This window comes from Sceloporus occidentalis, unplaced genomic scaffold (genome assembly GCF_023333645.1).
Source record: "Sceloporus occidentalis isolate IW3139 unplaced genomic scaffold, rSceOcc1.0.p SCAF_5, whole genome shotgun sequence".
NCBI lineage: Eukaryota > Metazoa > Chordata > Lepidosauria > Squamata > Phrynosomatidae > Sceloporus > Sceloporus occidentalis.
The window spans coordinates 137,666,666-137,683,726 of NW_028316985.1; the positions used below are offsets into that span (position 1 = coordinate 137,666,666).

At 36.9% G+C, this 17,061-nt stretch overlaps 1 protein-coding gene across 9 annotated transcripts in view; it reads right to left on the minus strand.

Annotated features, from left to right (window-relative positions):
• Positions 1-17,061, minus strand: part of RAPGEF2 (Rap guanine nucleotide exchange factor 2) — a 232,461-nt gene that overhangs the window by 30,319 nt on the left and 185,081 nt on the right. For all 9 annotated transcript variants that reach the window (XM_089525591.1, XM_089525587.1, XM_089525589.1 and 6 more), the window contains 5 exons: positions 13,529-13,636; positions 13,221-13,424; positions 13,004-13,112; positions 11,988-12,234; positions 8,603-8,760 (listed from right to left, as the gene is read on the minus strand). In XM_089525591.1, the coding sequence (XP_089381717.1) occupies positions 8,603-8,760; positions 11,988-12,234; positions 13,004-13,112; positions 13,221-13,424; positions 13,529-13,636 (826 nt within the window). The remainder of the gene's footprint in view (positions 1-8,602; positions 8,761-11,987; positions 12,235-13,003; positions 13,113-13,220; positions 13,425-13,528; positions 13,637-17,061) is intronic.

Consider the following 17,061-nt stretch of genomic DNA (forward strand, 5'->3'; position numbering starts at 1 on the left):
GTCTTAATAATTCTCAATTCCTCTGCTCCATATGTTACCTGTGATATGACCTTTGCCACAAAAACCCTTACAGCAGAGAGAACTGCATTCCCACCTTTCATTCCAGCAAATTTAAGACAATTTGTATAGATCTTTGTGCTTTCAAATTTATAGCTGTCAAGTGACTGTTCCACGAGACATTTTGGGAAAAGCAAAGTCTTAAATAATTAAGTTGCATAACCTGTTCCTGCTGAAATGCAATCAATAACCATTTTGGGGTTTTTAGGGGGAGAGGGGGTTGTCAAAAACGATAGCCTTGACTTTTGTATAATTTACATAGAGTTGTTCTTTATTACACACTTCTCCAAAAGCTTTCCATAATCTTTTCCTAACTATTAAATTTTATGACAAAAGTACCATATTATCTGTATATAGCAAAATATTACTTTTTCATTCCCCAAGGACACAGGAAAGTTAGTCACTGGCCAGTTGAGCAATTATATCATTTACATAAATATTAAACAAAAATGGGGCAAGCAGACAATATTGTCACACACTCTGATGTTTTAACCTCTTCTGATTGTCCATTTTTGCCTATTCTTACTTGAATTCTAGTATCAAAATATAAATTATTAGTTCAGATCAACAAGCCCCTATCCATCTCCAACCTCCATAATTTCAGTCACTATCATTCTATTAGTTTGCTGGATATCATCTCTAGAGTATATACATGTTATCTTCTGTGTAAGGCTGAAGACTGGACAGATCAAAACAATATGATTGGTGAAGAGGAAGATCAGCTATTGGCCACTGTTTCATACTGAATCAACTGAGAGAAAAATATATAAGTTCCCCCAAAATTATTTATATGCTATTTCTGTAGACTTAATTTCAGTCTTTGACAGAATAATTTGGCAAAGGGAAATTGGTTTATTTCTTCCAATTGAGACTCTAAGTCCAAGATCTCCCATATATTAGAATCATAATATTCTGAGCTTCTTGGCAGAGTGTATACATTAATGCATATCATCTTAACCCCATTTGAACTGGTCAATAGAATAATTTGTAAATATGGTGAATCAATGTCAATTGTTTGGATTTCAATATACAGTGCGCCCTTGCCTTACATGGGGGATCCATTCTGGACCCCGCCACATAAGGCAAATAGTGCATATGCTCGAGCCTCACTGAAAATAATGGGGCTTGTGCATGACATGCAGCACTGCACCACTGCACCAGCGTAATCTGAAAGCCACATAAAAGGCTCCCGCGTATGACGTGGGAGAACTGTATGAGTTAGCAGACTCACCAAAAGCAAGACCATTTCTGCATCTTCCCTTCTTTTGATCCCCATTCACTGGTATTGTGAATATCTGAAAGCCTTCTAACTCATTTTTTAGATCCATGTGCTTTTTTGTTTTTGTTTTTTTGTAGACCATATATATGAAATTAGGAGAGGCATTCTACAAAGCCTAAGTCCCTCATCTTGTTCCCCCAGCCAGAGATGTTCTCTGACAGAAACTTGAGTGGTTCAATTGAGTATTCCAACTGTAACCTTTGATCTCTATGCATGATGAGGGATTATTAGTAATATACGCAATTATTCCAAGTCAGTTCCCTAAGGGTGGAAATATCATTTTAGTATATCCATTTACTTCAAAAGCAGGAAGACTAGCTTCCCTCAGTGGGCTTATAAGCAGCTCACCCTCAAATATAGCAGGATTTATATACTGTTTATTCTTGACTGTTCTTGTTTGCATCTGTTGGAAAAAAGTTGGGAAGAAGTTTCTATTCCCTAGCTCTGCATTTCTATTAAACATAATTTCTCTCCTATGTGGAATAGCTTGTCCATCTTTTTTGTGATGTTTATGTTGGGATATAATGTATAAAATTTATATCTTGATTCTTCTAATGTGGAGCAATTAGCATTTAAATAGTCTTGCTCTTGTTGTAACATTGATTTTGCCTGAGTTTGTAACTATGCAGCAGAAGAAGGTTGATCAGATTCTATTTGACTGTGAATACTTGTTAAATTTGTTGTTACATCTTGAATATCATTTTGATCAGCCCAGATTTTCTGGTTTATTTAATCACTTTGCAGACATATGTCTAAAAGACTAAATCACAAAATTTTCAGATTATTAATAATTACTAAGCCCCAATTAATATGAATTATAGTTCAGCATTTAAAGTAATGCTAAATAAACTGTGATTAACTGAAGACTTATTCATCTTCTAGTGATCCCAAAAATGAACAATCAGGGAAGGTGAATGAAGAAGGTTGTGGTTCATACATGGAATGATCAACTAAAACATACTCTTACGTTCAAAAAGAGACATTAGACATGGTTGCACTTAAGGCTAAACCATGATTTAGCATTATATGCATGGGCACATGCTTAGTCTGAAAGAGACCGCCTCTTCCCCTGCAGCCTGGAAAAAAACTCAACTGCATTCAGTTTGTGGTCAAGTATGAACCAAACAAGCCAGCTTCTCTGGTGTTAAACAAGAGCCAAGTCACTTCTAGTGGCCAGTGCTACACAACCATACTTCTTCCCCAAGAGGACTCAAAAGACTGGTTGTAAACACAGTTCCACTCCCAGCTAGCCAGGAAGAAGGGTAAAGTGGGATGAAAACTCTAGACTGCATCCTATTATTCTCTCAGATAGAAAGGTTGTAAAAGTCAAATGTTAATGTACTGTTCGTCAGTTAGGAATCTATTTTCATGTGTGAATGCAAATTCTACCCCTGCCCTTTACCTATATGCATGCATACGAACAGAGGAGAGGGAGGGAGGGAGAAAAGTGGATCCAAGCTGCTTGGAAGCAGACTTTTTGCATGGTTCAGCTGTCCTAGAAATGCTCAAGTGAGAAAATAATTTTCATTTCATGTTATGATGAGTTCTTACAGCAGAAGATGTGGTCTAAAACACACTGCAGAAATAATCCAATTTGAGACTGGTTTAACAGCCTTGGTTTAGTGTTAGGGTATCCTGGGAATTGTAGTTTGTTGTGGGACCAGAGCTCTCTGACGGAGAAGGCTAAATATCTCACGAAACTACAGTTCCCAGAATTCCCTAGCACTGAGCCAGGACAGTTCAAGCCGTCTCAAACTGGATTATTTCTGCAGTGTTTTGGACCTGTACCTGTCCAAAACATTGCCTTAAAAAACTACTTACAATTCTTTGGACTTACTCTAAATGGCCCAAGATTTTCCTCCTATCCTCCTTCTTAACTGTCCAGCTCTCAGATCCATACATGGCAATATAGGGAATACAATGGCTTGTATGATTATAACTTTTGTGCTCAGTTGTATATCCTTGCATTTTAGGACCTTCTCTAGTTCTTTTATAGCTGTCCTTCCCATTCTTAATCTTCTTCTGATTTCATGGCTGCAGTCCCCATTTCTATCAATGTTTGATCCCAGACATGAGAATTATTGATTACCAATTTATGGTACCTGAATCTTATGAAAAAAATGACATTTCTCACATATTGCATGGTGCATCCAGAGTGCTGGTATTCAATCACACATATATTACATGCTTGGAACCATAAACCATAATTTGTTTAATATGCTAGAGTTTACCAGTGCATCTGCTTTTAAAAGTTGTCATTTCTTACATACCTATATAAATGATGAAACACTAGGATGCAGTGATGTGATCCAGGATTTTCATCTGGTATTTCAACTGTTGGTTGTTACCTATAAAGCCCTAAATGGCTTGGGCCCAGAGTACTTGGAGGACCGCCTCTCCCCATACAATCCGCCCCACACTCTCAGGTCTCGTGGGAAAAAAAACTTTTGAGTGTTCCCAAGACAAGATACGCAGTGACTGCGCAAAGGGCTTTTTCTGTGGTGGCCCCGCAGTCTTGGAACGCTCTCCCTGAGGAGCTCTGCTTAGCCCCCTCCCTGGAGTCATTTAAGAAAAACCTTAAGACTCATTTATTTCGTCAAGCCTTCCCTCACATGTCCTGACTGTTTTGCTCCTGTATACTATTTATTGTATTTTTAGATTGTTTTATTATCTTGATTGGTTAATGATGGATTTTAATGATGTATAGTAGTATATGGTTTTTTATGAAGGACTTTCGCTGTTAATTTTGATTTTTAAACTGTGATTTGTATTGTATTATATTTGTAACCTGTATCGTATTGTATCTTATTCTGTTTGTAAACCGCCGTGATCATAGGAACGGCGGTATATAAATAAAATTTCAATCAATCAATCAAAAAATCAATCTTACCAGCAGCTTCTTTTATTTTAAATAAATAAATAGGAGGCTGATAAACCAATAGTAGGAGCTTTATTTGTTTCTTGAGAAAGATGTGAATTAGCCATTAATGGGTACTTTTTTATTGCCAATTGGTAAATTGGAGGTGATGGGTGGAAATCAACCACAAAAAGTACACAATTGCCCCCATTTTGTTGTTGGTGGTGGTTTGTTTGTTTGTTTTTATTTTTATTTTTTGTAGAAGAGACATTTCCAGTGAATACAGCAGCCTAACGGAAGTTGTTCTCATTGGTGAGAGATATATTCCCTCTTCAAATCAAGTGGTGTTTTAGGTTTGGGATTCTTTCTTGGTAAATAGCATCATTGCCACAAATAGGTTTAATCCTGAGCAGCAACCACATATGGTTTTTTTATATTGTTGGGATGGGAGAATTCTAGTTTACATATGAACATCAGTTGGTTTACAAAACAGATCTGTAACAAGCTTGCTATCCCTGATAGTTAGCAAAACACCAAAGCTATCTCTCATTTTCAAACGTCTTACTGTAGACAACTTTAATAGCAGGAAGAAGACGGTGTAATTTGTAAAGTATTCAAAAATTTATCTGTCACTGATCCACAGCGTGACGATATCATCAGTAATTCCACCATAGTTAACTAATGTTTAGATTCTCCAAGAGTTGTGTGCTCTAGTTTATCCATTATTATAGGGCCAAGCATGTGCCTTCTATTTGAAGGTAATGCTTTTTGTTTAAAAAAAAAAAAAAGATCATCTGTTGCCATATTAAGTAGGTTATTCTTTTTAAAATATTGTATGTGTTATCAGTATTGATATCTGCAGTGATGTCTTTGTTAAAAACATTAGAAGTTTTTACATCATTTAATTATCAAAGCCCTTCAGAAATGGCTGTTTTAAACTGACACTAATTAACTGCTCCCTATTTTTGTAGGTTTAATAACAATGTACATTAGCATCTGCAGATGTCTCAATGCTGTTTGTTTGTTTTTATTTGAAAGACTGTCATAGCCAAGTAAAGTTTTTTGGTTATATGTGTTGCTCTTACTCTAAAATAAAAATTATAGTACAGTGGGCCCACCACATTGGCAGGCTAGCAATCCGCAGATTTGAGTGTTTGAGGCTTGCAACATCCCATATTATTCAATAGTGGTATGTACATATGCCCACGATGATGCAGACATGTGCATGTAGCTGCCCACTGAATAATATGGGATGCAGCCATCTGCATTTCCTCCCATCTGCAGACTGCCATTTTGGTAAAGCTTGGAATAAGGAATTTGGAGTGAGTGCATAATTAGATGTCTGCTCCTTGCATGAGTGTGGATAGAACTGAATTCCCATGGACAGGAAGGGTCCAATGTACTAGAAATAGAGCATGCAAGTAATCCCTAGTATAAGGCACAAATACAAACAAACAAACAAAAACAAACAAACATCTTAATTTATATACCGCTTCATACCGAATTAACAGTGTCTAAGCGGTTTACAACTGTAAGCTAATTGCCCCCAACAATCTGGGTATGCAGTCATCTAATTATGCACTCAACCCAAACTCCTTATTCCAAGCTTTACCAAAATAGCAAAATCCTAAAACCAATATATTTTACCAGCTGAACTGAAACTGAAAACTTTGCCCAGTTATTCTTATTTTCTGGGTATTCTTATTTGATTGAGAACAGTAGGTTGCATGAAGACCAGTTTCAGCCTTCTTGCCTTCTATTTTCTTGCAATTTTCTGTACTGATAAATAAACCTGATCACACAATCAGCACCCCATCTCTACAATAATACAAAAGGGATAAAACCATCTCTTACTTCTTTTATTCCTTGCCACTACTCACTTTCTGTATTTTTAAGTCCTTCCCGCACTTCTACAGACATATTAGACAACAGGCCTCCCTGGAAGAAAATTAACCATCCATTAAGAAGCCAAGCCCTCCCTCCAGTCCATCTCCCCTGATCCAGGCCTCGGAGGTAGAGAAGAACTGCTGGCCCTCATCCCCTTCCCCACCACCACTCCCTTCTCCTTTTGTGTCGTGTCTTTTTAGATTGTAAGCCTGAGGGCAGGGAACCGTCCAATTAAAAAGATTGTATGTACAGTGCTGTGTAAATTTACAGCGCTTATAAATAAAGGTTAATAATAATAATAATAATAATAATAATAATAATATTACATTAGAACACTGATTTAATAATAATAATATTATTAAAATAACTCATTTTTGTCATTTCTCATCACTTTCCCCTCAGTTCCAGATGCATCATAACTCTTCCCACAACTTTGCTGTGATATTTAAAAATCATAGATTATGATATCATTGAAATCTGGTGTCCCAGCAGATTTCATGTAAGATTAACATGGAATGGAATACACTTGCAGATGTGCCCAAATATTTATGTCTTAATGAAATGACATAAATGAAATTAATGTTAAAACTTCAGACCACTAATTTATGGAGACCACTCTGCCTGCACGGTGTATTGCTTCTCACACTCAGCAAAGGAAAATTTAACATCTACTAAACTACTTCAGATAAAATGTCAGCGTAAAAATCGCTGGAAATATCTACATGAATACACAAATGAATATCGAGGCAGCAACCCAGTCTCAGGTTTAGAAAGCTAATCTGGCAGTAAAGTGATAAACGTGTGTGTGCGCATGCGTGTGTTTGTGTGTGTTAAAATTTGAAGTAGTATTTTTCAGTTTACAGGAATAACCTACTGCAGATTGAAGAGACTGTTTCTCTTGTTATAAACACCCCAACGTTAGAACACTGATTTAAAAATCTACCTAATTTGGCTAGCAATTTTAACTGTCTCCCTGAGCTCTACTCTACTCCTCCAAGCTACATGGAACAGTAATTTTGAAAAGCTTATTTCTTTCTGCTCTACTACATTCCATTTCCTGAATGTCTCCCAGATCTCCATGTTTAGCCTGATCTAACGCAACAACAAAACAATTTAAACTGTACACTTTCTGAAGTTTAATGTACATGCTGCAGCTAGAGATTAGAGCCCAACGTTCCATATGTCTTAAGGAAATATTGTAGGTTAACATAAAAATGAGAATACGAAGCCTATTTGAAAACAAATATCACTTACAAAAAGTCAGCCAAATGTATATGAATACGTAGTCAGCATCAAAACAACACCACATATATATTTCCCTGCTTCATATGCTGTTCCCTAGCTTTTGACACTGAAGCTTTCTGTTTTTGAGCATCTCTTCCCATTCATCTCCCATTTTATAGAATTCACATATATTACAATACCCAGTATCTGTGTCTCCTTATCAGTCAGTTAACTATATCCTAACCACTATGCACCCTACTCTCTACTGGCCAAACTATTTTCATATCCTATCAGTTATGCCTTATGGCATACCTTTTCCAACAAACCCATTATTGAATCAACTTAACCTTGTTTTTTTCTGTTCTTCCACTACTATCTCATTCTAGAGGCTATTACATCAAACAGCTACCATGTAGTGAGTAACATGTGATGGATATGATGTATCCCATATAACCTAAGTAAGTGTGAATGCAAAACAAGTATGGCACATTCTACTGTCTGTGACAACTGATGAACAAATGTATTAGCTTTTTTTCAACAGCTTAAATTAAAATACTGAGAAGGGATTTAAATATAAAATATATTTGCATATACAAAATCTGGAAACATAAATAAGTGCTACCAAATGAAACAACATCCATTTAAAATTGCACATCATATTTGGGCAGATGTCAGTTTAAGCTGCCTTTTTTCTCAGCTATACGTTTCAATAGCCACTACTGTCATTATAAAAGAAGAAATGTCACATTATTTGCAACTGAGTACAGGTTGAGTACCTCTTATCCATAATGCCTGGGAACAGAAATGTTTTGTATTTAATATTTTACATTTTTGGAATACCTGTACTTGTATATACATAATACATGATGCACAACCCAGGTGGCATAAGACATACAGTATTTGCAAGGCTGGCAGTAGACACAAGAGACATGAACCTGGAGACAGACACAACTGGAGAGAGAATTACAAAACGAGAAATGGTAGGAATCCTGCTAGTTCACAAATCCTTGAATCTCTCTCCAGCCTGGCATCTCATTCATTTGCTACTTGTGTTGTGTATAAGACACAAGACTGGAGAGAGACTTAGGATCTGAGAAATGAATGAGCAAGAGCTGTCACTGCTGCTTTGCAGGTAGAAGTAGGCAACTAGTGGCATAAAATTTCAGTTTTTGGAGGATTTTGGATTTCCTGATTAGAGATGCTCAACCTGTAAAAGGTGCATCTGTCTTTCATACTTCAGTTTTTGCACCCAATCACAAGATGGACCTAAACAGTGGCAATGAGAACCTGATGCTCACCTGGTGTTGTGTTGAAATCTAAGATGCGATGATGTGACTGCAGTAAGTCAGGATTGCTTGAAGATAGTGTTCCACTGACTGGTAAAGCAGGAGGAATATGCTTGGTCTGCCTCAACCCTACAATGCTGTCATCCTGAGACTGTCCAATTCCAATATCACTATATTTGTGAAAAAATGCAAAATCCATTCAGAGTTTTTATACTATTTAGAGCAGGGCTGAAAAATATGTGAATGTCCTGATGTTCTTGCACGCTAACTCTCACAGTCCCCAAACATGGTGGCAGGAGCTGATGGAATCTGGAATTCAATATCGTCTAAAAGGTGACGGGTCTGCCCTGAACTATAGAAAGTAACTTTACATGGAAGTCACACACCTATACTTATTTATATCAACAAACATTGCAGATATTTGTAACAATAAGCATAGTTTTGGTAAATGGACTAACAGGAAGACTTAATAAAGCCATATTCTATAGAATGGTTACAAGTGAACAGCATCATTACACTCAGATACAATGCTGCTACTGTAAAGCTCAGCAATTTTGTAATCAAGATATAGAACAACATTGGATTTTCCAAGGGGAAAAAAAAGCATCTTTCATCTCTTTGCACCATTTCCATGCACATTTAATTCTTACTCAGAAACAACATTGGGTTTACTTTTCAAGTTACGCTGTAGAACTGCATGGAAACAATTACATGTATACCTCAGCTAACAAAGCTTCTGACAATGAAGCTTCTCTTACAAAGCTTTTTGATACCTGCCCAGCCCCCATTTTCTTTTCTCTTCTCTCTTCTCTCTGTAGCTAGAAGTTCTTTAGCAGTACTGACATTCAGAGGAGGGTGAAAAGAGGCTGGCAAAATAAGGAATTTCAGTCTTGGGTTGGATCAATCTGTTTACAATAAACAATGCAATAAATCCTGAGCTGGGAAAGAATGGGATTTTGTTCAAACAGATCTTACTGCAGGAGTGTGTGCATGCTTACAATAAGCAAGATAAACAGCAGTTGCTTCCATAATCCTTTACACATCATGACAAAACAGCAAAATAGAGAAAAAGGAAGAGAGCAGATAAACTTGCCTCATAAATTATGCCAGCATATTATTATTTTTAAATAAAGCTTAGATTTGGCCACAAAGTGATGGCTGGAGAAAGAAAGAAAAAAACTCTCAAGCATTTTCTAAGAAGCTCTCAAGTGTTTTCTGGATTACATAGGCAAGATTTACCTGACCTGGTTGTTACATTTCACATGTACACATTGTTTAGCTTTGAATAAAAAGTTTGCTGAAACACATTGGACTGCTTTTCTTTCTTTTCTTTTCTTCTTTCTTTCTTTCATTCTTTCTTTTTTGGTGGTGTAGGAACCTATCCCTATTCTTTCTGTTTTATTTCTGGTACCAATTTTTTTGTTAAAGAAGTAAGGCCCAAGAACTCACTTTGTTAACTGAGGTATAACTATACAGCCTTATTAAATAACTGTTATATTTCTAGCACAGTGAATCTTAAACCATTAGAACACTTTACATAGCTAGTGGTTTTATCTTCAGAATTAATCATAGTATAACACCTAAGATCACACAAAAATTCCTCCTGCAGAATTAACTAACTACAAATGTGTTACAGTCATCCCTTCCCTTACATGGGGGATCTGTTCGCCCCCTCCTCCCCGGTAAGGGAAAAAACATGGATGCTCAAGCCCCATTCAAATGGGAGTGCACATCATTGTTTTCTTCTGGCACGTGGCTCTCTTCCTTCCGGCACAGCTTCCAGTGTATGCTGGAAGCCGCGTATAACACGGGCGCACTCTATTTCCAGATACTTTGAGGCATTACAAACCGCCGCTTTGCGGCGGTCTGCCGGCGCTGCTCTTTGCTCCACGAGGGAGTCGCAGCATACAAACCGCGCAACTCCCTCACGGAGCAAAAAAGAAGCTCCAAAATGGAGCTTCTTCCTGCGGCGCCATTATGACATCGCGAGGCGCCCATGGTGCATCCGCGACGTCATAACCGCCGCGACCCGTCTGGACGCTATGCGTCCAAGATGTAAACATGGCAGCGGCCATGTGGAACGGTCGCTGCCATTTGTCATGGACTGAGTCCATGATAGGGAAAGGGATGTCTAGAAGAGACACCCCCTTTTTAAAATGGGACATCCTGAGGACGTCCGAAATGGCGGTCTATAACCCGCCTCTTAAAATGTACTGCAAATAATTTTAATTCTGAAGAAATCACAGTATTTCGAAGATCAACAGGACATTTGTAAAATATCTTGAAAATGCTAGGCAAAATCAGGTATACAAATCTCAATCAATTTTTTAAAAAAAAAAGGTTTTGACAACCACCATTTAAGAAATCCAAATATCAATTAAAATAAGAAACAGCAACATTACCAGCCATCATTTTTTCTATCTTAGTAATTAAATGTGGCAAAGGTATATCTGAAAACCATCCTTCTGTTTCTAAACTTTCATTTAATTATTTAAGAATCAGTCAAAAAAAGGTGCATTATTATAATCTGTTCTCAGCTACCTCTTTACGCATCCTATCGATAAGTAAATGGAACTAATCAGCACATACCAGACTGTATATATATGAAAACCAAAGAAAGAACTACATTCTATATATACTAAGCAAACAATGGCAACAAATCAGTATAGTTATGGCTATTATCCAGAAAGCACCTCTGAGACCCAAAACAAAACAAGAGCCTGCCAACGGAGGTTTTGTAACTTTACACTTGAACAGTAGCCTTTATATTGTAAAAAGCAGCAGCATCCAATGTACTATATAAGGCTTTGAATATGTACAATCTGTCATACAGGTCTCTGGACTGTGGCCTACAAGGATCAGTGCGATATACTATTCTATATAACCACAAGGATCATACAAGCTGAAGACAAATATTTTTTCTCACCCTTACCTAAACAGTTCCCTGAACAAAACCCATCAAAATGCATGGAGAAAGAAAAGGGGAAATATAATATGAAATCATATAGTCAATAAGACGGATAGACAGGAAAATGCATATGATGTATATGACTGAACACACAATATAGCAAAAATATGAATATTTGGTTCAATAGATAAAGAAGGATTAAATGTAAAAGCTATGGAGGATAATTGTAGGTATGCTCAATTATCTTTAATGACTGAAACCACATCAGTGCAAATGGTCACATATCAATACAGAACAGAAAAGTGGGCTCCAAAATATTAAAATGATTGCTCTAGCAGAACTTGTCTGCCGCTATTGAGTCATCCTCCTCCTTTGTGTTCAAATGATACACAACAGTGTGCTACTTTCAACTTCCATGAGTCATATATCTAAGCTAATAACTATGTATGACTCAGATGAAAACTGTACAGTGCTGTATGCCACACTTACTTGTATGGTTTTTGAGGCAGGATACTGATGCGGGTTTTGTCTAGTATCTTCTTTAGCTTATTTCGCCCACCAACAGTATTGGCTTTGCTTTTCTTAGTTACTTTTTCCAATCCTATCACCTGTTCTACATCAACAGCAAGATCTGGAATGGAGTATCGGCTTGCTTTTTTAATATCACCAATTTTAGGTAGATGAGGAGCACCATTTCTTTTGTCTTCAGATAACCTTGTCAGAAGTTCCTTAAAAACTGCAAAGCAAGACAAAAGATGGAAAACATAGAAAAAATAAACAGAAAAGAAATTACTATATTCAGATATAAAGTATTGTTAATGGCATTCAAATATGAACATGATTTGACTTCTGATACAATGCTACTGTTTGCTAAATTCTCCAAATTTACTCTTAAAGCACAGAATAAACTCCTTATAATCTCATTTTTCCTCTACATTATAAGAGTTTGGAAGAATGAATGCTGCTAAAACCAAGCCAGTTTTAATTCTGAGATTTGAACAGAAATTGCCTTCCATCACGTGATGAAGTACAGTGGTGCTATGGTGGCAGTGATGAGCCAAAATACAAAGGTCACAAAAGTTATCTCACTATGTTAGCAGGAAAGCTGCAAACTACTGTAGCCTGTAAGGAATGAGTTTCAATAAGTCCTTTTTTTCTACCTCTTGTTCCTCCTCGTTCCCGCATTGCTAAGAGAAGATGAAAGAAACCTCTGCCCATGAAACTACTCCTATACCTTTAAGGGAATAAGTGCTCATGAGTCTTTTGTTGTAAGTTATTACTTTAGTGAATTCTGCAGACAAGACTGAGAGACTAAGGAGGAAGCTAACAGCTAATGCCACCACTAGTTCTGGATTTATGTTAGAAGACAGAAGTGGACTGCTCTATAGGTAGCCTGAGGGCTTGAGACAGCTGTACCACAGTCGCCATATTGGGCTTTATTTCAACACAGCTTGAAAACTATAGTTTGAATAAAAATGACACTGAATGTATGCTTTATAACTTACCAAATAGGTTGGTTTTCACAGTGATAGATAAATGTGTATTATTTCGAAGAATTTCCATGGCTTTTGATAGCTGAATATTTTCAAAGTTTTGGCCATTCACCTCCAATATCTAGGAGGGAAAAAATGAGGTAACATAACTTGTTCTGTTCCTCTTTTCATTTAATTCTCACAATTACTATTGTTTCAAAAATAAACAATCTGAATTTAGATTACAAACCTGATCACCACGTTTCAAGCCTGCTTCGGTGGCTTTGCTACCTGAATCTACACTGTCAACAAAGATTCCAAATCCCTTTTCAGATCCTCCCAACAATATGAAAGGCAAAGGGGCTTCCCGAGATGGCTTTGTTAAAGTTATCATCCTTCGTTTAGCTTTAGCAGCACATGCAATATTTAGCAGCCTCAGGTGTCCACCCATTTTCTGCAAAAGGAAGAAAAAGAAAATAAATCTAGAACCATTAAATCCACATAAAATTGGCCTGCACGTAGCATTACAAGTCTTTTCTCCTTGATTAATATTCATACCTCTCTTTCCAAATTGTTCTCAAATTCCTCCAAAAAACGAGTCATTGCAGAATCTCCCTCAAAATCATTGAAGTGATTGTTCACCCACAACAATACTACCCGTGTAACCTGTAGGAAAATTATAAAATTATGGTAGATCCTTCACATAAACAAACATACATACATACATACATACATACATAAACATTTTCATCTGGCTTAATATTTTATGCATGATCATATAGATCTCTCCACTGATCAAGTAACCTAACATTTTTCCAGCAACAAATTGGTTCTCAAAAATAAAGTTTCACAGTTGCTCAAAATGTATCTCCAATTTCTTTTCAGAAAATAGAAAAATGGTATACATTTCACCAAATGTAAAGCACACGTGTAAATGGAAAATTCTGCTACAGTTCTTTTAGTAACCTATACTGAAATGGTAGTACAGGTTGAGCCTCTCTAATCTGAAATTCCAAAATTTGGAATGCTACTAAATCTGAAATGTTTGGCTCTACAACACAAGTAATGTAGTATGTACATTTGTAAGGTTGAAGAGGGATGCGAGTCTGGATATAGAGGAAGGTGGAAACAGATAGTTGGATGGCTCCCCAAAGATCTCCTAAACAGTAATCAGGTCCCTTATATAAAATAAAATGGTGCAGTATTTGCAAGCTGCAGTGACACAGAAATGAGATTTCAAAAACTGCTTTTTAAAAAATGCACAAAAAATACAGTGAACTTTCCAAGGACTGCAGTGACAGTGTGAGGAGACAAGTGGCACCAGAAGCTAGTAGTCTCAACAGCAGCCTCCGCACTGATGAGCAACCCAAAATCCAGCCTGATCTCTCCAACTACCTTTCTCTGCAGCCTGCAACTAATGAACCATTTTTATTTTATGAAAGGAACCTGATTTTGAAATATTTGCCAGCTGCCCACTGCTGCTTAACTGATGAATGACCTGAAGTGAGTGTCAGGACAGCTTCCTGGAGATCTCTTGTACAGTAACCAGGACCGCTGTATACAATAAAATGGTGCAGGATTTGGGGGCTGTAGAGAGGTGGCTGGAGACAGCAAGTTAGATTTCAGGCTGCCCATGTGTGCAGATCCCACTGTTTCTAGCAAGGATGGGTCTTAGTGTTCACCAGCCTCTGGTGTCAATTGTCTCTCCCACCACTGTCCCAGTTCACTCTTTTTGTCATGCATTTTTTTAAAGCAGGCTTTTGAAATCTCCTCATGTCTCTCTCTCTCTGTGGCCTGCAAATACTTTACTTATATAAAATATTTGAATACTGTATAGAAGATTTCCGGGGATCCCTCCAGCTTCTGCTTTTAAGATGGCAGCAGTTGTGGTGCTCTTGGTTATTTGTTTGCAAGGGAAAAGTAGGCAGCTAGCAACTATTCCAAAATAAAAAAAAATATCAAAAATCTGAAATCTGAAATACTCAAATTCCCAAGCATTTTGGATAAGGGAGACTCAATCAGAAGAATACTTTAAATTGCTTAGTTTTTTACTATTACTTAGCATCCTTTTCAATATCCAACAGCCATCAACCTCAAAGAACAAGTTTTAAGCATATTATAGAGGTTTGAAGGATTAGTTTTCTTGGTTATTTTAAATATATTTTTCTAAATAATATATGTTTCTAAATAACTTTTTTTCTAAAATGATTTTAAATTGTGATTTTTAAATTAATTTAAAATGTAGATTGTTTTAATATGTGTACACCTTGTTCGTTCTTTTAACTGATGTGTGTTTTAACCAATGTCTTTTAAACTAATGTTTATTAATTGTTGTTTCCCACCTCAGTCTGATGATGATGATGATTAAATACAATTTTAAAGCATTTACTTTACCCTTCCAACACTGAATGATCTACTACTTAACAGGGTTTTTTTTAAATTTTCCTTAACATAAAATTGTGAATACTTACTACTTTGCTGAAGTCGAAGGCTTCACATCAGATGACCGGCATCCACAGTTTTTTGTGAGTTTTTCAGGCTATGTGGCCATGTTCTAGAAGAGTTTCTTCCTGGCGTTTCGCCAGCATCTGTGGCTGGCATCTTCAGAGCCTCTGAAGATGCCAGCCACAGATCCTGGCGAAACGTCAGGAAGAAACTCTTCTAGAACACGGCCACATAGCCTGAAAAACCCACCAAAACTATACTTTGCTAAACTTTGCATCTGCCAACCCAGGAAATAGTGCAAGAAGTGTTTTCTAAAGGAGCAAGCTTCAAATTGTTAACAGTTTTACAAAAAATAATAGTCTTTTAAAAATGGGGGGGGGGGGGGAGGCGGGAAGGAGGGTTTGGTTGTTTAAAATGCCTGACAACATTGTCAGATTTTATATGTTCTTGTAATATGCTTTTCAGTTATGCTACTTTAGTTCAAAGTAGAGACCTTGCTCTTGCTGTGTCAGCAAACTAACTCACTACCAATAGCCACTAATCATTATATAGGTATTAATAATGTGTAGCTAATACAACTGTCACTTCTATGCATTTGTAAAATACCAAATTAATTCCAGTCTTTGCAAACAATGACCTAAATTTAAAAAATCCAGAAACAGATGTCAATGTAAAAATAAATTCTTAACATGCACCGTTAGGGCCTGATAGGATAGAGCATTTTCAAAAAAAAGCCCAGTTTCTTGAAATACCTCTAAGCTGAATGTAACTGCCTACTTAACATTAAGGTTTCCTAACAGCAGATTTCTAAAACATATATGTGGAATATAGGCCTGATACAGACAGCCAAAATAAAGCTGCTTCGAGTCACTTTGGAGGTATGGTGTTTCAATGATACATGTATCCTAAGAGTCCAGAAGCCACACCAAAGCCATGCTCTAGTCCTAAGGAGTGGAGTGCAGCTTTGGTGCAGCTTCCACACTCTTAGGACACATGCATCCTTGAAATACCATACTTCCAAAGTGACTCGAAGCAGCTTTATTTTGGCTGTCTGTATAGGGTCATAGAGCATGTAGATTGTTTCCTTAAAGTACAATGAATAAAGATTGGGGGGGGGGGGACACAAGATTTCCCATTCTGTAGGGATGGTTGTATGGCCATGTGCTAAAAAGAACAGCAGAACAACAACAACAACAACAACAACAACAACAACAACAACCCACACAATTTGGGACAAAAATAAAGCTCAGCACAGCACTTTATCTTTGAATTATTTGTTGCTTCATCACACTTTGAACCTATTATACATCTAATTAACACAAGATTTCCCATTCTGTAGTGATGGTTGTATGGCCTTGTGCTAAAATGAATAGCAGAACTAAAATCATCATCATCATCATCATCATCATCATCATCATCATCATCATCATCATCATCCCACACAATTTGGGACGAAAATAAAGGTCAGCACAGCACTTTATCTTTGAATTATTTGTTGCTTCATCACACTTTGAACCTATTATACATCTAATTATTATGTATATGTCTGATTATACATAAACTTCTTATTTAGGTATTACTGCACATAGGCCACAAACAAGAATTACTAATTTTTAATATATAAAATGAATTAAAGGAACTAGGAA